We start from the raw sequence: 23,924 nt of genomic DNA, 5'->3' as shown, positions 1-23,924 counted from the left end.
CACTCACTCACTCACTCACTCACTCACTCACTCACTCACTCACTCAACTCACTCACTCACTCACTCACTCACTCACTCACTCACTCACTCACTTCACTCACTCCATCCTCACTCTCACTCACTCACATCACTCACTCACTCACTCACTCACTACTCACTCACTCTCACTCACTCACTCACTCACTCACTCACTCACTCACTCACTCACTCACTCACTCACTCACTCACACACACACACACACACACACACACACACACACACACACACACACACACACACACACACACACACACACACACACACACACACACACAACACACACACACACACACAACACACACACACCACACACACACACACACACACACCACACACACACACACACACACAAGAGAGAGAGACTAATGTGTTCTGGAATTATTGCCCTATTACTCATCAGAGAGAAGGAGAGAGAATGAATAGATCAAATGAAAGTAAGAAGTCCTTATCAAGTAGGTCACAGATTTAAAAGAGAGGGAGAGAGAAGGGCAAGAGAGAGGAGGAGGGAGGGAGAGAGTTGTGGCTAGATCAGCATAGAGAGCAGGATGGAGAGGAGCAGTGGGAGAAGGAGAGGCAAGACAAGATATGAGGCAGTAGGAGTGGGAGGACCTAATTCCAGACAGAGTAGGGATTCCTCAAAGTGACTTTCTGAGCCCATCTCCTAGGGAGGGATTTGCTTATGCAGTGGTCATGGTGTGAGGTTGCAGGTGGTGTGAAGGGCGAAAAAAGGCACTCTGAACACAGCAGAACAAATAGTGGACCTATGAGCATGTAATTAACATATTTAACTAGTGAATATTGTGTTTGTATGTGGTGTGTCTAAGAGGCTAAACAGCCAGACACCAACACTGCAGCACATGGTATTGAATGTGTCCTTGACGGCAGAGTAGCCACTAGTTTGGGGGGCGATACCAATCTTGGGGGGACAAGGAGGCCAATGGCCGATATTTTAGCCGATATTCAATATCATTAAATGTGAACATTTTGATTACAACATTTCCCAGAGACAGCCGTGTATGCATACATTTTTAAATCAAACAATACATTTGACTAAATAATAACATAATGGTAATGATTTTATTTGAATGGTAAATCTCTTGATAAACTGGATACATTTTGATGGCATAGGCCTACTCACAAGCCAGGTGAATGCATATTCAATAGGAGTGTGCATGCATTGAGTTATTGTTTTGACTGATCGGTGGAGTTTATGGTGCTACAGATGACAATCTGTTGGCCTTCCATTTGGGACTTATATAAGTCTACTGATCAACAACGTTTGCATAGAAGCATCACTCCAGCATGTCACACCTGTATGGAAGGACATCATACAGGCACTGCTGTTTATTTTTTAAGCTGTCAGGACTCATCTCTAAACAACTCAGCTTCTAGGATGAAATTTGAAACAACTCAATTGACTAGTTCAGCTATCTGTCAAGAAATGGGCAGGTTGTAACTTGATTCTACTGCTATGATTGGATAGAGCAAGGCTGTAAATCTGCTCCCTTTCACGTCTCTCTCCATCGCTCATATCACGTGCTGCTGTTTACTGCTACTATGATAACTAGATCAATGGCAATGAAATTTGCTTACAAGCCATACATTTCCAGATTAGAGCGTGGTTCAGTTTTGCTTGCCTCGAAGCGAGCATAGAAGGCATTTAGCTTGGTCTGGTAGGCTCGTGTCACTGGGCAGCTCGCGGCTGGCTTTCCCTTTGTAATCCATGATAGTTTGCAAGCCCTGCCACAATGGACGAGTGTCAAAGCCGGTGTAGTAGGATTTGAGCTTTAGTCCTGTGTTGATGATTTGCCTGTTTGATGGTTCGTCGGAGGGCATAGCAGGATTTCTTATAAGCGTCCGGATTAGTGTTCCGCTCCTTGAAAGCGGCAGCTTTAGCTCAGTGCGGATGTTGCCTGTAATTCATGGCTTCTGTTTGGGATATGTACGTACGGTCACTGTGGGGACAACATTGTCGATGCAGTTATTAATGAAGCCGCTGACTGATGTGGTAACTACAGTTCTGTAGCTTAGTATCCGCTTCATCGGACCAATTCCGTATTGAGCATGTCATTAGAACTTCCTGTTTTGAGTTTTTGCTTGTAAACAGGAATCAGGAGGATAGAGTTATGGTCAGATTTGCCAAATGGAGGGCGAGGGAGAGCTTTATATGTTTTTATGTGTGTGGAGTAGAGGGGATCTAGAGGTTTTTTTCACCTCTAGTTGCACAGGTGACATGCTGTAGATATGAGGTAAGACAAATTTCAGTTTCCCTGCATTAAAATCACCGGCCACTCTGAGGATTGTATGAGCATTTTCTTGTTGGTTTATGGCCCTATACAGCTCATTGAATGCAGTCTTAGTGTCAGCATCGGTTTGTAGTTGTAAATGCACAGCTACTGTACGAAAAATATAGATAAACTCTTTTGGTAAATAATATGGTGTACAGCTTATGAGTTATTCTAACTCAGGCGAGCAGAAGCTCTAGACTTCCTTAGTATTATAGATGGGGCACCAGCTGTTGTAAACAAAGAGAGACACACCTCCAACTTTGAGTTTACCCGACGCTGCCGTTCTGTCCTGCCGCCGGTGCATAGAAAAACCAGCTAGATGTATATTATCCATGTCCTTGTTCAGCCATGACTCAGAGAAACATAAGATATTAGTTCTTCAGGTCCCATTGATAGGATAGACCCGAATGGAGCTCTTCCAGTTTGTTCTCCAGTGATTGTACGTTCGCCAATAGAACGGAGGGTAGAGGCGGTTTATGTACTTGCCGACGTAGTTCAGGGTGCCTGCACGTCAACCTCTCTTACGCCGTCTCTTTCTCTTCCGAGTGGTGGGGATTAGGGCCTGGTCTGGGGTGAGCAGTATGTCCTGCGCCGCCGACTCATTGAAGTAGAAATCTTCATCCAAATCGAGGTTGGTGATCGCTGTTCTGGTGACCTGACCAAATTCACATAGAAATGTGCATTATAGATTTGTCATTCTCATTGAAAGCAAGTCTAAGAAGCGGTAGATCTGTTCTATGAGCGATATTTCGATGCTTCCTGTTCTTAAATTTAGTTTTTGCATCTTCTACTTTCGGTTTTTGAACACTAGCCTCAAACACCTGAAAATACAATATTCTTGGTTATGGAAAATATATTTCACAGCGGTTTAGAATATGGTACAATGATTCTCTACAGCATACTGCTTGTTTTGTCACATAAACTGAAATTAGACAAACTATTAGGATTTTAGCAACCAAGAAATGGCGGAGCGATTCCTGCATAGTGCACCTTTAAGATCAGCACAATAAAACACAAAATTGCAGAATTGATCATGAACCCGTATAATGGCCACTGTCTAATCCAGCTCCAGTCTATCCTCCATTTCTCCCCCTCTCCCTGTTTGTCTGTGTAGACTGATATCAAACACACCACTGCTTTGAACCTGTGGGTTGATTTTTTTGTATTTTATCAACCAACCAGATAAGAAACTGCTTTATATTCAATAGCAGCTCTGTGATTGGTGGATAGTGGCTGTATTGAACGATCATTGTCAGAATGAGAGTAGCAGATTGGCTGAGGGCGACAGTAGTGATGAAAGCCCCGGTGGAGGCAGGGAAAGGGTTACTCCCAGCCATTGAAAGATAGTAGCATCTGGCTGGTGGATGCAGGGCCAGGCAGCAGCCATGTGAATAGGCTGCCCTCTGGTTGTGAGGAATGGAAGCACATGTTTTCATCTTAGTTGAAAACACCTAACTATGCTACATGCTACATGCTCTCTTCCACATTAACCCTTAACTCCTGTAATACTAGGCCCCACAGAGTATCTGTCATATTTTCTAAGTGCTATTTTACACAGGGTGAATCACCATGTCAAATCATGTCATCTCCAGAGAGAGCTTCCCTCTTTTCCCACCAGTCTCTCCCTCCCAATCTCTCTCCCTTTTCCTCCCTCCTTTTCCCTCTTCCTCCTTTCCCTCTATTTTAAGTTTATGAGTAATGTAAGTCAGAGAGCTTCCATCCATCCTCACTCCTTTACAGGTAGTCATCCTGTGACACCGTTCTGTGGTTGTCATGATCCCTGTTGCCATGGGCACACTACATTGCTGCCATAGAAATGGAAAGAATAGAAGGTGCTTGGAAGTGCTAACCCTGGAAATTTGACTGGTAAACTCAGGGGTACACTCGCAATAGCTGCCTGGTATAGTCCCCGGCTTAAAATAAATTACTTTCTGTTTATGAGATACAGAGTAAGACAAGTTGTTTTGCATCATATCTTATTGCTTTTTTGTTTTCATGGCAGGCTGAAGGAGAGTGCGGCAGCGTTACAGATGCAGCTCTATGTCATGGTCAGAAACTCTTCCTTTCCAGAACCTGACCATTATAGTCTTTTCATACACGTTGAATGGGGACTTCATATTTGCTCATGTGCATTTAAGTTGTGGCATTCAAGAAACTGGCGTAGGGGGTTGGGTGAGAAAAAGCATATTTCATATTCTTGCTGATTTGGAAGGGCTATGTAGGAATAGACATCTGCAGCAGTGATCTACTGAGATTGGAGCAGTAGGTTTTCAGCCAAATACTCTCCTTCCTCAACAAAGCTCAGCCTGACCCAAAGTTGCTGAGGTTGGGCTGCATAGCTCCCAAGATTGGGAACCATGATGGAAAACTTGCTCAGTTGTGATAAGAGAGGGGGACCACAGCACCTAGACCGCATTCTGACATTGTGTGTTACTAGGTTACCACATTTGGCTCACAGCAAAAACGTGACCCTTTTCAAAAACTATTTTCTTGTCTGCTTGTTTTAGTCAATTACAAAGCTACATTTAACAAAATAACTGTCTAAAGATTACTTTTCAACATTGCCTGCTCCCTAGTGATCTCACTACTTAGAAAAAAATATAATATTGTAGTGATTCCCTCATGCCACTTTTCATGACTGTGCTAGAAGCCACTTGAGTGAGTGCTAGCTAGCAACCGACCAGAACATTAAGCTAGCCAAGACCAACAACACAAACAAACAACCGTAGACTTAATTAACAAGACTATACTACAAGTAGTGTTCAAGTTTAGAGTTACAACCAGACTATACAGCGTACAAGTAGGAGTGGAGTTACAAAAGACTATACAGCTACAAGTAGTGAGTAGGTTTACAAACAGACTATACAGCTACAAGTAGTGAGTAGCAGTTACAAACAGACATACAGCACACAGTAGTGATGGAGTTACAAACAGACTATACACTACAAGTAGTAAAGTTCGCACTAGCTGAGATTAACAACCAGACTATAACAGCTACAAGAGAGAGTTTTACTAAGAGAGTTACAACAGACTTTAACAGCTACAAGTAGTGAGTAGAGTTACAAACAGACTACACAGCTACAATAGTGTGAGTAGAGTTACAAATGCACTAGACTATACACGCTACAAGTAGTGAGTGGAGTTACACAGACTATACAGCTACAAGTAGTGAGGTTGGTATACAAACAGTACGACTTACCCGCTACAGTAAAGTGATAGAGTTACAAACTGCGATACAGTACAGTAGTGAGTAATTACAACGACTATACAACTACAGTAGTGAGTGAGTTACAACCAGACTATACAGCACAAGTAGTGAGTGGAGACAACACGCAACTATACACTACAAGTAGTGAGTGGAGTTACAAACAGACTATACAGCTACAAGTAGTGATATGTGATTACAACCAGACTATACACTACAACTGTGAGGAGAGTTACAACCAGACTATACACTACAAGTAGTGAGTGATATAAACAGACTATACACAACAAGTAGTGAGGAGTTACAACAGATATACAGCTACAAGTAGTGAGTGAGTTACAAACAGAATACAGCTACAAGTAGTGAGTAGAGTACAAACAGACTATACAGCTACAAGTAGTGAGTAGGTTACAAACCAACTATACAGCTACAAGTCAGTAGTAGGAGTTACACCAGACTATACAGCTACAAGTAGTGAGTGGAGTTACAACAAGACTATACAGCTACAAGTAGTGAGTGGAGTACAACCAGACTAACACTACATATGAGTGGATAACAGACTATACAGCTACAATAGTGAGTGGATTACAACAGACTATACAGCTACAAGTAGTGAGAGAGTTACAACCAGACATAACAGCAACAAGTTAGTGAGGAGTTACAACCAGCTACTAACAGCTACAAGTAGTGAGTGGAGTACAAACAGACTATACAGCTACAAATAGTGAGTAGAGTTAACCGAACTAAACAGCACAAGTAGTGAGTGGATTCAACAGAATATACAGCTACAAGTAGTGAGTGAGTTTACAACAGACTATACAGCTACAATAGTGATGGAGTTACAACAGACTATACAGCTACAAGTAGTGAGTAGTATTACAACAGACTATACACTACAAGTAGTGAGTGGAGTTACAAACAGACTATACAGCTAAAGTATGAGTAGGTTACAAACAGACTATCAGCTACAAGTATGAGTGGATGACAAACAGACTATACAGCTACAAGTAGTGAGTGGATACAACAGACTATACAGCTACAAGTAGTGAGTGGATTTACAAAAGACTATACAGTCACAAGTAGTGAGTAGAGTTACAAACAGACTATACAGCTACAAGTAGTGGAGTGGATTACAAACAGACACTACAGCTACAAGTAGTGAGTGAGTTACAAACAGACTATACAGCTACAAGTAGTGAGTGGAGTTACAAACAGACTATACACTACAGTAGTGAGTGGAGTTACAAACAGCTATACCTCACAGGTAGTGAGTAGAGTTAACAACAGACTATACAGCTACAAGTAGTGAGTGGAGTTACAACAGACTATACAGCTACAAGTAGTGAGTGGAGTAAAACAGACTATACGCTACAAGTAGTGAGTAGAGTTACAACAGACTATACAGCTACAAGTAGTGAGTGAGTTACAAAACCAGACTATACGCTACAAGTAGTGAGTGAGTTACAACAGACTATACACTACAAGTAGTGAGTGGAGTTACAAAACAGACTATACAGCTACAAGTATGAGTGGAGTTACAAAAAGACTATACAGCTACAAGTAGTGAGTGAGATTACAAACAGGACTAGTACAGCTACAATGGTGGAGAGTTACAACAGACTATACAGCTACAAGTAGGAGTAGAGTACAAACAGACTATACAACAACGTAGTGAGTAGAGTTCAAACAGACTATACAACTACAAGTAGTGAAATAGATTACAAACAGACTATACAACTACAAGTAGTGAGTAGAGTTACAAACAGACTATACAGCTACAAGTAGTGAGTAGAGTTACAAACAGACTATACAGCAACAAGTAGTGAGTGGAGTTACAACCAGACTATACAGCTACAAGTAGTGAGTAGAGTTACAAACAGACTATACTAAACAAGTTAAATGTCTTGCCAGAGAAGTTGTAAAAAATAGCGGCTGCGGCTCTATTTTGCAAGATGTTGTGGTACGCAACTCATCACTGACCGGATGTGACAATTATGGTCGTGATAAAGGCCTATGCAATGTATTTGTGTAATGTTAGTTGAGTTGAATCAACAAATCACAGCACAGGTTGAAGGGTACACTTCCTGCTTTTACTTCCTGGCCTGGGTACACTCAAAATGACTGCAAGTCCATGCATTATGCCATCATTGACTTGAATGGAGATGCTCTTCCTATTCATTCTATTTCTATGGTTACTGCACTTTCAGGGTCATAGAAATAACTCTGTGACAGAGAGAAAATAAGTAGGGATGGAGAGTATTTGCATTAACCTCATACTCTGTCCTAGTGTGACTAGTAGAGGTGAAGGTGCTTGTTTATCAGTAGGTTTACTAGTTGAGGTTTAGTAACTGAATATACTGACTGTGTGAAAGCAAGTTGAGATCTGGTACATTTGGTGGTAGATATATTGACGTGATGTGGTGATTGTATGTCACCCCCTTAATAGAGTTGATATTTTGCTGATGTGTTGTTGTGTAAAGTTAATGATATCTGTTAATTTCTTTCTCTCGCGCCATGTGTCTAGGCTGAGTCTGGGTATGGTTCAGAGTCCAGTCTGAGAAGACATGGCTCTATGGTGTCTCTCACGTCTGCTACCAGCGGCTACTCCACCACATCCACCTCCTCCTTCAAGGTGAGTCTTGACTTAACACACACACAGAAGGCTCTACTTTCAGCTGACATTAAGCCAGTGCAATTATCAAACGCCCGCTCGATTTTTGACCTGTTAAAGCTGGTGCTTTTCTGTTGTGCCAGGATTGGTAATTTACCTGTCTTACTGTATATGAGCTCGCTTGCATTGAGGTGGGAGTGGTGGCAATATCTGAGGTGTGTCCTTAGAAATGTGCACCAAAGTTCCAATTTCAGGCAGCGCTGGTGGGGATATTTAAGACGATCCAAAAGCTGGTCTTTGCGGTAACGAGGCATGGATTTTGACAGTGGAAATGCAGTCTGTCCAGCCGTGACGCACAGTGCCCATATACACATGGAAAAAGAGATGTGCTTTTTGTGCCTGTAAACCTTGTGTATATAGAAACATAAAAAACTAATGTTTTTCCCCATTTCGTTTCATTTGATTAAAAACAAAGCATAGCCTCCCCTCTCCTCAATGAAGGCCGGTTATTTATTTTTGTCCTGCCCTATGCATTCGCCAAGTAGTCAGGACTATTATGAAGAGTTTGGCTCGTAAGACCGCCTTGAAATAAATCTTAATCACCAAAGCTTTATTAAAATATCAAGCTTGGGAGTATCTCTTATTATTTATGTAGGCTATTATACTTTATTTTAGCCAGCTCCAGTTATTATTTTGGATGTGTGTAAACCCCTCCATGTAGGCTATATGCCCATCAGGGGACGAGAGATGATGTGATTTGGTGACACTCGTATTTAGAAAATGTTTAGTTATGGCTTGTTTTCTGTTTAGTTTGATTAAAAAACAAGCTACCCTTACCCTACTAAAACGAAATCTGGTTCAACAGCAATGAGTCTGGTGTCTTATCCTGGCCATGCATTAGCCAAGGAGCCTGTCCATGAAACGTTTCTAAATGGTCTACTCCTGAGGCTTTTGCATTACTCACAATTCACACAGGCCTACCTGCAGTGCAGAGGCTACTCCATTCGACCTGTATACATCCCTATTTCCAAAGAGCGCCTCCTGTTCAGTTACCAAAGACGCGCTCCTCCAAACATATTCAAATAATTCAGTCCTATAATGCCATATCAACGGTAGGCCTAGGCTATATCTTGCTTGTTTAGGACGTGCCTCACATACAATACAATTTACAGGAGCATTGTATTTTTTATTTGAGAAGTGCGATGCGTAAAGCCCTGTACTCATTGAAGCCAATTACAACGTTGTCTAGTGTCAACACAACACTATATTGAGCAAACACTGGATTATTTTTGACTGTTTGTTGCTATTACTTGTTACTAGCCTATGCTATTTAATAAACTGTATCAATCCACAATGGACTAGGAAGATAATATTCTGTGCCCCGATCCGAATTGGAGTTGATGACATCGCAAAGACCGTCAATAACCTACAGAACTTAAGACGAAACGTGTATTAAGCCATGAAACGTGTCGATTGGTCAGTGAGTGGCCAAGCCCTCGTCACAACTATACATCAAAACCTGTCTCTTTCACGCTACGGCCAGCTATTGCGCTCATAATTCAAAAATATTTCTGCCACAGCCCCTACCATTGCGTTAAGTTCGTTAAAATAGAGCCCAGGGTGTTTGCTGACCATGCGTTCCCGTTTGGTTCTGAAGGGCCACAGCCTGAGGGAGAAGCTGGCAGAGATGGAGACGTTCAGAGACATCCTGTGCAGACAGGTGGACACGTTGCAGAAATACTTTGACGGCTGCACCGATGCCGTCTCCAAGGACGAGCTGCAGAGAGACACAAGTAAGACCATCAATGGATCAATCAATCAGATGCATTTATCAATCAAGTATTCAGTGCTAACTAGACAGCCACCCAGGCCTAGTATTATGAGGTCTAGTGGGAAGAAAAATCACATGCAGTTGATCTGTGAGACCAAAACCAATGGGTTCCTACTTATTGCTACAAACTGTTGAATATAAAATATTACCTAACTCAAAGAACAATGGAATACCACAAAAATAAGAAATGCCAAACGTGTGGATCATGAAAATATTTAGCTTTGGGGAAACATTTGCAGAATCTTTATAGGAATGTGTTCCCCCTCTCATCTCTCTCGCTTCCTCCGTCCATCCCTCGCTCCTGCAGAAGAGGCCAGGGCATTGTTGTGGCATTGAGTACAGTAGAGTTCTGTCAGTCTGTTTGCCTGCCATGCTCTGTGGCTGGGTGCATGCAAAAGCAACTCTTGGCACTACCCTACTCTGGCTCTGTTAGTGGCTCTGCAGGGACTTTGTAGGAACTAGTGCACTGTATGACCATGGCTGACTTCTCTTTCGCTGTTGCTCCTTCTCTCTCAAGTTGTGGATGATGATGAGGATGATTTCCCCAACACTCGGTCAGATGGAGAGTTCATCCACAACAACAACGGCAGCAAGGAGAAGCGTAAGTAAAGCAGAATACCCTCTAAAGAAAAGTTACAACGTTTCCACTTAGTTCAAACTTTGATCAGTTTATTTTTTAGCATTCTGTCTGAAAAAGCAAGTGTAGTTCTTGTTCTCTGATGTAATGGACAGAGAAGGCTTTGGGACTGGAGAAACATTTTAAACAGGCTCATTCTGTCTTAAATCAATGTTTCAAACATCTATTTTAATAAATATTCCTCTCCTGCTCAGTATTCCAGTCTCTGAGCACTAAGGACATCAATGGGATAGATTTTAAGGGTGAAGCCATCACGTTCAAGGCCACCACAGCTGGGATCCTGGCCACCCTGTCCCACTGCATCGACCTGATGGTGAAGAGAGAGGACAGCTGGCAGAAGAGACTGGACAAGGAGCTGGAAAAGAGGAGGAGGATAGAGGAGGGCTACAAGTCTGCTCTCTCTGAGATCAAGAAGAAATCTCACTTCAGAGGCCCTGATTACGAGGTAAAAAGACTGCAAGACAGACTAACTGAGTCAGTCTATCTTTCTTAGCATTTCTTCTGTTCAGTTGTATGGTTTGTCAGTTCTATGATTGTTTTGAGGCAGGTGAAAATACATCTGTCAGTCTCATCCTCAGCCATGTTACTCTCTTCATCCTTATTTTCCTCCTCCCTCTCTCTCTCTCCAGGAGGGGCCTAACAGCCTGATCAATGAGGATGAGTTTTTTGATGCAGTTGAAGCAGCTCTCGACAGACAAGATAAGATAGAGGAACAGGTACCAGAACAAGGGCAAAACCCCTCGGCCTCAATTGGTATAGAATACATCTCATTCTATAATAATAATGATACATCTTCGTATTACATTGAGTACATATGTTTGATCCTGGCCCTGTGTGTGTGTCTAGTCTCACACTGAGAAGTTGAGGATACAGAGGTCCGGTCCAGTTCCCCCAGGAGATGTCTACTCCACCAGGGGATCACACAGATTTGCCGACAAGGTTATTCACCTCTTTTAGTCCTGAGCACCTTACTTTACCTATCACCATCATTCTCTCCCTTCCATTCGTCCTCTCCCCCTTTTTCTTTGCTTCTTTGTTTCTTTCTTTCACTCTCCCCCCACCTCTCTCTCTTTCTCTCTACTCTGATTGTCGTCTGTGTGTGTGTCTGTGTGTCTGTGTGTGTGTGTGTCGGTGTTGTGTGTGTGTGTGGTCTTTCTGTCGGTGTGTGTGTCTTTTTGTCAGTGTGTGTGTCTTTCTGTCGGTGTGTGTGTCGTCTGTCGGTGTGTGTCTGTCTGTCTGTCTGTCGGTGGTGTGTGTGGTGTCTTTCTGTTGTGTGTGTGTGTCTGTCTTTCTGTCGGTGTGTGTGTGTCTGTCTTTCTGTCGGTTGTGTGTGTGTGTCTGTCTGTCGGTGTGTGTGTGTCTTCTGTCGGTGTGTCTGTCTTTCTGTCGGTGTGTGTGTGTGTGTGTGTTGGCTGTCGGTGTGTGTGTGTCTTTCGTGTCGGTGTGTGTGTCTTTCTGTCGGTGTGTGTGTGTGGTGTGTGTGTGTGTGTGTGTGTGTGTGTGTGTCTGTGTCTTTCTGTCGGTGTGTGTGTCTTTCTGTCGGTGTGTGTGTGGTCTGTCGTGTGTGTGTCTGTCTGTCGGTGGTGTCTGTCTGTCTGTCGGTGTGTGTCTGTCTGTCTGTCGGTGTGTGTGTGTGTCTTTCTGTCGGTGTGTGTGTGTCTGTCTTTCTGTCGGTGTGTGTGTGTGTATGTGTATGTGTCTGTTGTCTGTCTGTCTGTCTGTCTGTCTGTCTGTCTGTCTGTCTGTCTGTCTGTCTGTCTGTCTGTCTGTCTGTCTGTCTGTCTGTCTGTCTGTCTCTGTTTGTCTGTGTCTCTGTCTGTCTGTGTCTCTGTCTGTCTGTCTGTATCTCTCTCTCTGTCTGTCTCTGTTTGTCAGTCCTGTCTGTCTAGTCTGTCATGTCCTTTCCTTTAGCCACATAGTCACTCTCCTCTGATAGTCACTCCCCCTCACTCTCCTCTGATAGTCACTCCCCCTCACGAAGTCCACAGATTCAGCTCTGAGGTAACTGCTCCGTGGCAGAGTGTAGTGCCCCCCACAGGCCTGGCTGAATTACTACACTTTCATCCCACAGGCATCTGTCTCTTTCAGCATGATGCTAGCGTCCAGCATGATGTTGGCTGCCCCTCTGACGATGCTATTTTGCTGTTGAGATAATACTCTATTGTCTGTTAGCACACAGATTTACTGGCCTCTGCATGCCATAGCGGCTACCTCACAATACAAGCGTTGGCTTGTCTTTCCTGTATCACTTTTGTATTTATCGGTGAGCATTTATGTCTCTGACTTTTAACCCTGTCTGTCCCTTCCTCTTCCTGGTTGACTGTGATAGGTGGAGGAGATGGTGCAGAATCACATGACCTACTCGCTGCAGGATATGGGCGGAGATGCCAACTGGCAGCTGGTGGTGGAGGAAGGAGAGATGAAGGTAGGAGAGAGGGGGAGAGGAGAGAGGTGATGATTATATTGCCACTGTCAGTCTTGTTATACAAATTAATAAAAATGTACATGATTAATACATATGCCCCCATCATCTAAGCCAACTGGAGCAGTTTGAGTCCCACACACACATACCTGCACACCTGTTTATACATCTTCCATCTGTATGTATGTTGTGAAGGTGTACAGGAGAGAGGTAGAGGAGAACGGTATCGTCCTGGACCCCCTGAAGGCCACTCACTCCGTAAAGGGAGTGACAGGACACGAGGTGTGCCACTATTTCTGGGACACAGATGTACGCAACGACTGGGAAAGTAAGTTTCATCTGAACAGTAGTTCATATATCTGGCACTACAGTTTTCTTTTTTTCTTTGATTTTTTTCTATGTAAAACAGAGCGTCGCAACAGCAATGCAGAAACAAACAAAAAAACAGTTGCCATAAGGTAAGTACAGTACAATATATGAAAGCAATTATGATTAGACTTTTTACCATGTATTTTTTTACTTAATGAATCAGGTCAGCCTGGTTTGTGAAAGCTATCCATTTCTCCCAGTTTCTTTTACCAACAGGTTTTTGAATTATTAAGGCATATGTAAATCTTTCCATAGCAAAAATCTATTGACTTATACTTTGCAATTCTTTAGACTTTGGGTCTTCTACTTTTTACCAACTCCTGGTTATGACTTTTGTACTAGCGGCAAGTCAAACTTAAATCAAGTATCTATCACTGTTAGTCACAACTTCTGGAACATTGCCAAGGTACATTAAAGGGCAAGTTCTAGGTTCTTCATATCCCAGCACATCTTTTATTACAGAACATACATTCTGCCAGAACACTGTTCCTTTCTTACATTCCCAAAAGTCGTGTGGTTGGCATCTACATGGCCACACAGACACCAGCATGGTTGTTGTTGACCTAGCGGGGGCTTTTTGATTCTAGGTGGGATATATTTTTCCAACATAACTCCCGCCATGTTCTTACGTTTGTAGAAGTATGTTGTGTTTTGCATATATTGTCCCAATCTTCCTCTGAAATATCAGTCTTTAATTCCTTCTCCTATTTTGCTTTAATATAAAAGGTTGAATCTTTTCTAGAAACAATCAGGTCATGACAGAGTGAAGAAATTGTCTTGGATGTTCCTTGTTTATATCAAATTTTCGAATGACATGATAGTCCCATTTGGTATTGTATTTTTCATTTTGATCTGTTTTTCAAAATAATCCTTTAACTGTAAGTATCTGAAAAGAACTAGATTTTTCCATACCACAATTCACCTTTAAATTCTGAAAATGTAAGAGCTCCCGAGTTGCGCATCGGTCTAAGGCACTGCATCTCAGTGCTAGAGGCGTCACCACAGACCCTGGTTAGATTCCAGGTTGAATCACAACTGGCCGTGATTAGGAGTCCCCATAGGCCAGCGCACAATTGGCTCAGCGTCGTCCGGGTTTGGCCGGGGTAGGCCATCATTGTAAATAAGTGTTTGTTCTTAACTGACTCACCTAGTTAAATAAAATTAAAAGAGCTCTCTGTCCTCTGCAATGGTACAAAATGCTGTCATGCCTAGGGCTGTGGCGGTCACAAAATTTAATCAGCCTGTGATTGTCAAGCAAATAACTGTTGCTCTCACGGTAATTGACCATAATTAACATAAACACATTTAGCATCTCCTGGCTTCCACAAGCCACTGATGCAGACCTTTGGAACATCTACATTTTAAAAAGTCTAATAAATCCAGGTAATATAGCCTACACCTTCACAATAAATCCATTATTTATTTTAGACAGGTCTAAAGAAGCATGATATGAAGAAAATGTAGTCTATTTCAGAACCACAGAATAGCATACTCTGAGTTGTCCTTATGTTAGGTCCTGATCTGGCTATGCCAAATGGCTATTCATTTAGCAGACAAGATTTGCTTCAACTTCCATGGCATTATTTTATAGTGTTAGGGTTTCGTTCCTTACGTCCTTCCTTGTCAATCATTGGTTCATTGGTGAAATTAGCATTATGACAATATCTTTAATTAAATAATTCAAAAACCTTTATTAATGCAATTGCAGACAGAAGTTGACTAACAGGAACATAGCACGCATGTTTCTGAGTAAGTTCTGCCCCAAACAAAAGGTCTCAAGTTGTTTTATTAAACCGAAGTCCCGCCTTAGTGATGTCACTGACTACATCATTACCTTTTTACTCCTGAGACCAAAACCCTGCATCCATAGCTATACAAACATAGAGTTTATCTAAAAGCTAGGCAATAAATGTCCCCTCCCCGAAGTAGATTTATTGTGGAATGTCTGAGTAGTCTTATCTCCCACACTCCCCTGCAGAGTTATGTCTCAGTCACACATTGAGTGAGTGAATGAGAAAACAACTGTGGAACAATTCTAAACCTCTATAATGAATATATATATTGTTAATCTGTAGTCAAGGACCCTATAAATGTAAGGAGGGAGGGGTCTAATAACCCCTCCCCTTCTATTAATATAACATAAGCATAATCAATTATTCTAATACATCAAACATTTGTACAGCCCCAAATCATGACCGCCAGGTGAATCCTGACAATAGTATGAAGAATACAATTGAACAAAGCTGAATAAAATAGAAAAGATGTTTTCTCCAAACAATTTCTGAGGGAGGGCGCACATGCAGCTAGTCTGTGTTGAGAGATATTTGGAACTCACGCATGAAAGGGTTAACAAAGAAACAGGTCTTCCTATCTTAATTTAGAGTTATTTATGCAACTTTAGTTGTTCTACAAACATTGGGCTATATATTTTGATTTGTAATACATTGTAAGCCTGCATGATGACTCGAATGATTTGAAAAAAGTATCTTGAAAGGCATGAGCTCTGCTTTGTTTTTTGCGCAGGCTGTACACACTATATCAGTCACTCATTCACAACTTGACAAGCACTTGATAATGCCTCAAATTTCCTGCCGGCATCCCCTTTGTGTAGCCGTAAATAAATTCTTTAGGCCCTAATCTACGGATTTCATATGACTAGGAATACAGATATGCGTCTGTTGGTCACAGATACCTTTAAAAAAAGGAAGGGTCGTGGATCAGAAAACCAGTCAGTATCTGGTGTGACCACTATTTTCCTCATGCAGCACGACACATCTCTTTCTCAGAGAGTTGATAAGCCTGTTGATTGTGGCCTGTGGAATGTTATCCCACTCCTCAATGGCTGTGCGAAGTTGCTGGATATTGGCAGGAACTGGAACACGCTGTCGTACACGTCGATCCAGAGCATCCCAAACATGCTCAATGGGTGACATGTATGGTGAGTATGCAGGCCATGGAAGAACTGGGACATTTTCAGCTTCCAGGAATTGTGTACAGATCCTTGCAACATAGGGCCGTGCATTATCATACTGAAACATGAGATGATGGCGGTGGATGAATAGCGTGACAATGGGCCTCAGGATTTCGTCATGGTATCTTTGTGCATTCAAATTGCCATCGATAAAATGCAATTGTTTTCGTTGTCCGCTGCTTATGCCTGCCCATACCATAACCCCACCGCCACCATGGGGCACTCTGTTCACAACGTTGACATCAGCAAACTGCTTGCCCACACGACGCCATACACGCTGTCATTCATCTGTTAAGAGAACACTTCTCCAGCGTGCCAGTGGCCATCGAAGGTCAACATTTTCCCACTGAAGTTGGTTACGACGCCGAACTACAGTCAGGTCAAGACCGTGGTGAGGATGACGAGCACGCAGATGAGCTTCGCTGAGACGCTGAATAAAAGCTTCGCTGACAAAACTACACATTTGGGCTTTTATTGTCCCCCAGCAGAAGGTGCACCTGTGTAATGATCCTTGATAGTAATTTGTCCCAGAGGTTGAACTGTTTTGAGGGAACCTCTACTGGTAGAGAGGGGAATAAATACAGCAGTCTATGGACTATTCATTTACACTGCCTTTATTCTAGTGCTGAAATCTAAGGGAAGAAGTGACCATCTCTCTATATCTTCATGAATATTTTGGATAGTTGGCTTATTTGTTATAGCTTTGTAATGTATTTTGTTAGGTTTACCCCTATACATTGCCGTGAAAACGTATTTACTCCATTTCTAATTTTCTCTATTTTTGCAAATGTTTGATACTGAATTATCAGATCTTCAACCAAAACTTAATATTAGAATAACGGAACCTGACTTTACAAATAACACAAAAGTATACTTATTTTATTTATTAAACAAAGTTATTCAACACTCAATTCCCCTGTGTGAGAAAGTAATTGCCCCCTTACATTCTAACTGGTTGTGCCACCTTTTAGCTGTTGATCAGTCTCTCACATCGCTGTGGAGGAATGTTGGCTAACTCAGCGACATTTGTGGATTTTCAGGCATAAACTGCCACACCATTTCAATTGGGATTAGGTCTGGACTTTGACTAGGCCATTCCAAAACTTCAAATTAGTTGTTTTTTAGATATTTTCATGTAGACTTGATTGTGTGCTTTGGATCATTGTCTTGCTGCATGACCCCGCTGCGCTTCAGCTCACAGACAGATGTCCTGACATTCTCCTGTAGAATTCTCTGATACAGAGCAGAATTCATGGTTCTTTCTATTAACACCATATGTATGTTATATTTCCTGTGATGGGGTGTAGTTAGAGTAGATTTTGTGTTTTGTATAATTTAGTTTGTATCCTGAATTGTAACCATATCCTTCCAACATATTTGTTAGTTTTGGGAGGCAAGTGTTACAAACTAGCACGTCCTCAGCATACAAGGTGATTTTTACGCTGTTTTCCTCGGATGGTAATACCTTGTAGTTCCTAATGTTGCCTTATCGTTTGGGCTAGAGGCTCAATATGTAAGGCAAACAAAGCTGGGGAGGTGCACCATCCCTTGACTGCATTGTAAAGTCATTTTATTTGTCAGATGGCCGTTCACTTAAATTCTAACAATAGGATCTTGATAAATGGTTTTAAAACACTGAATTGCACCTGGCACTTCAGTTTTCAATACTGTCATTTTCTGCAATGTTGCCAATCTCTGTCGTAAGGTCTCAATGTTCAATAATTGAGTGATTTATTTGATATGTTCTTATTCTGGTCTCTCTTTACTTTAATTCAGCTACTATTGAGAACTTCAACGTTGTGGAGACGTTATCGGAAAATGCTGTTATCGTCTATCAGACACACAAGGTAAGAGAGAATGAGTAAACACAGATGCCAGGGTTTCAAACCAGACGCCTTTGGCGTTTTTAAAATTTGTTCCACTGAACATCCCACCACAATAAAGACATTTTAATTGCATAAAGAGTGCCTTAAGTGTTTACTAAATGACTGAAAGTAAAATCTGTGTGTGTGTGTTGCAGAGGGTGTGGCCTGCCTCTCAGAGAGATGTGCTCTACTTGTCTGCCATGAGGAAGATCCTGGCTAACAACGAGAACGACCCTGACACCTGGCTGGTCTGCAACTTCTCTGTGGACCACGACAACGCCATGGTCAGTATAACCCCCCTACCCCTACCGACCCAGACACCTGCCTGGTCTGCAACTTCTCTGTGGACCACAACAACGCCATGGCCATTCTCAGTCTAGTCTTCTTGGAGATGGGCTTTTCCAGGAATTCCTGATTCCCCAGACTGACCTTAATCTATTTGTTACTGTGGGGGGGGGGGGGCTGTTACAATAACAACCTGGTTCATCAATGTAGAGACTAAATAAATATTTGTATGGTAAATCTTATATTTTCAATTGGTCAATGCTTGTTCAATTGATGATCTTTCATGTCGCTGTTCCCAACACAAGCCCACTCAAACAGGTGTGTGCCGTTGCCAAATAAAATCGCCATGATTCTGCCAGACCCCTCTGGGTAAGCCACCAGAGGGCGGACAGAGAGATCAGCAGGACAAACATCACCTGTAAAATCACCTACGTCGCAACGGTGAGCTCACCTCCTAAATCACTGATAGCCACGACAGATGACCTGCTAGAACGGACAAATAAGCAGTATTACAATAGCCATGTAAACTCAGCAAAAAAAGAAACATCCCTTTTTCAGGACCCTGTCTTTCAAAGATAATTCGTAAAAATCCAAATAACTTCACAAATCTTCATTGTAAAGGGTTTAAACCTGTTTCCCATGCGTGTTCAATGAACCATAAACAATTAATGAACATGCACCTGTGGAACGGTCGTTAAGACACTAACAGCTTAAGCAATTAAGGTCACAGTTATGAAAACATACGACACTAAGAGGCCTTTCTACTGACTCTGAAAAACACCAAAAGAAAGATGCCCAGGGTCCCTGCTCATCTGCGTGAACGTGCCTTAGGCATGCTACAAGGAGGCATGAGGACTGAGATGTGGCCAGGGCAATAAATTGCAATGCTGTACTGTGAGACGCCTAAGACAGCGCTATAGGGAGACAGGACCACGTGTAACAACACCTGCACAGGATCGGTACATCCGAACATCACACCTACGGGACAGGTTCAGGATGGCAACAACAACTGCCCGAGTTACACCAGGAACGCACAATCCCTCCATCAGTGCTTAGACTGTCCACAATAGGCTGAGAGAGGCTGGACTGAGGGCTTGTAGACCTGTTGTAAGGCAGGTCCTCACCAGACATCACCAGTAACAACGTCGCCTATGGGCACAAACCCACCATCGCTGGACCCGACAGGACTGGCAAAAAGTGCTCTCTAATGACGAGTCGTGGTTTGTCTCACTAGGGGTGATGGTAGGATTTGCGTTTATCGTACAATGAATGAGCGTTACACCGAGGCCTGTACTCTGGAGCGGGATCGATTTGGAGGGTCCGTCATGGTCTGGGCGGTGTGTCACAGCATCATCGGACTGAGCTTTTGTCATTGCAGGCAATCTCAACGCTGTGCGTTACAGGGAAGACATCCTCCTCCCTCATGTGGTACGCTCCCTGCAGGCTCATCCTGACATGACCCTCCAGCATGACAATGCCGCCAGAGATACTGCTCGTTCTGTGCGTGATTTCCTGCAAGACAGGAATGTCAGTGTTCTGTCGTGGCCAGTGAAGAGCCCGGATCTCAATCCCATCTCAATCCCATTGAGCACGTCTGGGACCTGTTGGATCGGAGGGTGAGGGTTAGGGCCATTCTCCCCAGAAATGTCTGGGAACTTGCAGGTGCCTTGGTGGAAGAGTGGGGTAACATCTCACAGCAAGAACTGGCAAATCTGGTGCAGTCCATGAGGAGGAGATGCACTGCAGTACTTAATGCAGCTGGTGGCCACACCAGATACCTACTGTTATTTTTGATTTTGACCCCCCTATGTTCAGGGACACATTATTCAATTTCTCTTAGTCACATGTCTGTGGAAGTTGTTCAGTTTATGTCTCAGTTGTTGAATCTTATGTTCATACAAATATTTACACGTTAAGTTTGCTGAAAAGAAACAGTTGACAGTGAGAGGACGTTTGTTTTTTTGCTGAGTTTATATACAGTACCAATAACTATGTATTCTTCAATTAGGGTTTGTGATATTTGAAGCAGGGCCAATATATTGTATATGAATCTACAGGTGTTGTGAATTAACCTGTTCTTTGTGATGTCCTGTGTAACGTGTATTTCCTCTTCATCTAAGTGAACCCGGGAGGCTGGGCTCCTGCCTCAGTCCTGAGGGCCGTGGCCAAGAGGGAGTACCCCAAGTTCCTCAAACGTTTCACTGGCTACGTCCAGGAGAAAACATCAGTGAAACCTATTCTCTTCTGAGGTTCACAGGACTCACTACACCACTGTCCACACAAGACTGTTCCGAACATAGCATACCATGACAACCCGAACATAGCTAACCCTCATGCTTGGTCTCTAGCTCGGTCTCCAGCTAGCTTCAATGTAAGCCCTCATGCGAGCTTCAATGCTAGTTTCCCATTCTACACCTCATGCTAGTTCTTTATAATAGCTCGCTCCTCATGCTAGTTTCCGATGCTAGCTCCCACATTAGCTAGCATGCTAATGCAGAAAGACCTATGAGAATAGCCTAAATGTAAAAAAAATAAAAAATCATTTTCTGGCAGAGATATATTGATATAATATATAAATGTATGTGTTAAGAAATTTATAAGAAAGCAATTTAAGACATAAAGAAAAAACATGGCTCTATTTTAGTCCTGCTTTTTGTAGTTGTTCTTTTTTAAGAAATGGAGTGTTCCTATTTTGTGTTGATTTTGCTTTTTATAATAATCAGTGGTGTCACAGCTTACTCTCATGCTGCTAATTTTTCGAGTACGACAAAACAATTTAGCCTCCTTTTTCCCCCCAGAATGAACATTGTGTTTGTAAAAAAACATAAGTGTAGAGGGGTGTCATTGAACTATGATCCCCATGACATAAGACTTGACCTTTTGGTCTTTGTCTCCCTGGTGAAAACACCACTTTGCTGGTGCTGATGGAGGGACGAGACTAAAAGTTTATTTTGTTTTCAAATGTTGAAAATGTATTTGTTTCTTTATTTTGGTGGTTGTACTTGAGTCAATAGCTAGGTTTCCATCCGAATATTCAGAAATCTGCATAAAGAATGAGAATTTTCCCACCAAACTGACTTGTTGATAAAAATCAGTGCGTGATGACGTAGTACACACAATATGTACTTTTTCACTTAAGTTTTCATGTACTGAATAAAAATCTAAAATCCCATGTCCTTCCATCGCGTTTGACACAGCTGTTGCCATAAATAGCAAATGTGCCTACTCTTGTCTTGGCACGTGCCAACAACTCGCAGATACAGTGCTGGTAGGCTATTCTACATGAGATTATTATGGATTAGAGCGAGAATATTTATATTTGTCAAGCATCGATCATCATGTCACCGGAATAAGACCCTCTATTTATTGGAAAGGAGCATCAAGCTCATCACCGTGCACTTTCATTACCCTGTAAAATTCCTAATTTAGCCTATTTCCTCTGTAGCCTAATAAACAGCATGGTTTCCCGAGTCGTAGTGGGAGGTCCACACACCATATCATTGTGTGATTCTCAATATTATGGTCATATCAATATTTGTGCATAAACGCATTTCCACCATTTCACTCATAATTAATTTTAGACACAAAGATCCCAAAATGTTGAACGAACAAATTATCTGTTTGCATTTAAAACAATTTACCGAAACTTAGTTTCTAGCACAGCTGTCGTGATTTTTTTTCTCCAAATACAATATGACTTCGCATAAAAAGTGGTTGGAAACGTGGTTAGTGATGACATGCTGTAGCAGCACAATTTAGAGTTGGGGTTTTAGATATCTTGATTATAACTGTATATAATGTCAGCAACCATTTCTGCTTCAGAAGTTTTTTTTTTTTATGCCTGCAGATGCTTTTTGTGACTGAATCGACTACATATGCCTTAGACTGGGGGAGATAACCCAGTACATTTTGGGATGGGGTAGGTGAGAGGGTGCTGAAAGACCGTACACCCATATGAAATCACTAGAGAAGTGCCTAGGCCCGAGTTCCAATACCTGATTATCCTACTCTCTTCACTGAAATAATCAACCCTGATATGACTGAATGGAAACCTGAAACTTGACTTTCACTTCTACAATTGGGCTGATGTTCGTCAGTCATTATTTATAGAAAGGGAGGAAGGAAGCAGGCCCTTTCAAGGTATTTAGACAGCTCCTATGTTTTACAGAGGACAGAAGCTTTGTCTCCTGCTGGGCACTTCAGTGAAACAATGACTGTCTCCACAGAGTGAAAACTGAAGTCTTTCATTTCAGATACCTATTTATATGAAACTAAAGGGTTTGGGGGTTAATGTCAAATTCATGTCATACCTCTTAATTGTGATATTGCAATCAGCAGAAATTGATTTTCACATAAAATATCCTTGGAGGATGTGAACTGTATGCTGGCTTTCATTCCCCAACTGATCAAGTGATTTTTACTTTGTACGTTCACCAATGTGCAAAGTCATCCAATAATTGATAGCACAATTTATGTATAAAGCCAAGTGAAGAAAAACCTGGTTGGAAAGACAATTCAAAGTCTGGTTTCCCAGACTCCGATTGAGCCCACTACTGGACTAAAAATGCATGTTCTTCATTCATATGTCCTGGAATAGGCACAATGTGGGTCTGAGAAACTGCCCCAATAGCTCTCCTATGAATTAAGTTGCACTGAATGTAAATAAAAGTAGTCATGCAAAATATTTTGAGATTGACTTAAAACCATACTGTGAAAATGTGGCACTTCTTTAGCTGTTTGGAAAGAAAAATAAAATTCACATTTTTCTCCAGTTCGGTGTGCTTTGAATCCTTGTTTCCCCCCCCTTCTCTCACCATCTACAAACTCAATGTCAGTGTAATTATACAGAAAGCCAATGAGTCATGGTATTTAGGTTGTGACAAAATACATGTGACTAGAAAACCAGTTGACATATGGCTTGTTGGAATGAACCTGAGGCAGGGTTTCACAAACTCGGTTCTAGGGACCCCAAGGAGTGCACATTGTTTTTGCCCTAGTACTACACAGCTGATTTAAATAAACAAATCAAGCTTTGAGAATTTGAATCAGCTGTGTAGTGTTAGGACAAAATATGCACCCCTTGGGGTCCCGAGGACCGAGTTTGGGAAATGCTGCCATAAGGCCAAGCATCCCAACAAATCGATAGACCACTAGTGAGCTGCTTTACAACAAATAGCAAACATAACCTTGTCCTTTTCCAATAAATAAAGTTAGTCTCTTAAAAGCGGTTTATTGAAGGCGACTTGTATGGCTTTGTTTCATCCGGTATTCCCACATACATCTAAACACTCGCTGAAGCAATGCAACTTTAGTCCCAAACCTCAACTGTAGTGGTTTAGACACCATTTAAAAGGCAGACTAATAGCGCAATTGAAATTTAAAAGGCAATGTTTCAACGCT

At 42.1% G+C, this 23,924-nt stretch overlaps 1 protein-coding gene across 4 annotated transcripts in view; it reads left to right on the top strand.

Annotated features, from left to right (window-relative positions):
• LOC111961746 (ceramide transfer protein-like) overlaps positions 1–18,676 on the top strand; it is a 58,554-nt gene extending 39,878 nt beyond the window's left edge. For all 4 annotated transcript variants that reach the window (XM_023984254.2, XM_023984256.2, XM_023984253.2 and 1 more), the window contains exons 6-15: positions 8,058–8,165; positions 9,802–9,937; positions 10,493–10,576; positions 10,807–11,057; positions 11,242–11,328; positions 11,459–11,551; positions 12,942–13,037; positions 13,230–13,362; positions 18,151–18,221; positions 18,395–18,676. In XM_023984254.2, coding sequence (XP_023840022.1) covers positions 8,058–8,165; positions 9,802–9,937; positions 10,493–10,576; positions 10,807–11,057; positions 11,242–11,328; positions 11,459–11,551; positions 12,942–13,037; positions 13,230–13,362; positions 18,151–18,221; positions 18,395–18,619 — 1,284 coding nt within the window. In that variant the 3' untranslated portion in view covers positions 18,620–18,676. The remainder of the gene's footprint in view (positions 1–8,057; positions 8,166–9,801; positions 9,938–10,492; positions 10,577–10,806; positions 11,058–11,241; positions 11,329–11,458; positions 11,552–12,941; positions 13,038–13,229; positions 13,363–18,150; positions 18,222–18,394) is intronic.
• The last annotated feature ends 5,248 nt before the right edge of the window (positions 18,677–23,924 follow it).

Source organism: Salvelinus sp. IW2-2015, linkage group LG4q.1:29 (genome assembly GCF_002910315.2).
Source record: "Salvelinus sp. IW2-2015 linkage group LG4q.1:29, ASM291031v2, whole genome shotgun sequence".
Lineage (NCBI taxonomy): Eukaryota > Metazoa > Chordata > Actinopteri > Salmoniformes > Salmonidae > Salvelinus > Salvelinus sp. IW2-2015.
Note: the sequence above shows the minus strand (reverse complement) of the source record. Positions and strands in the feature narration are given on the sequence as shown.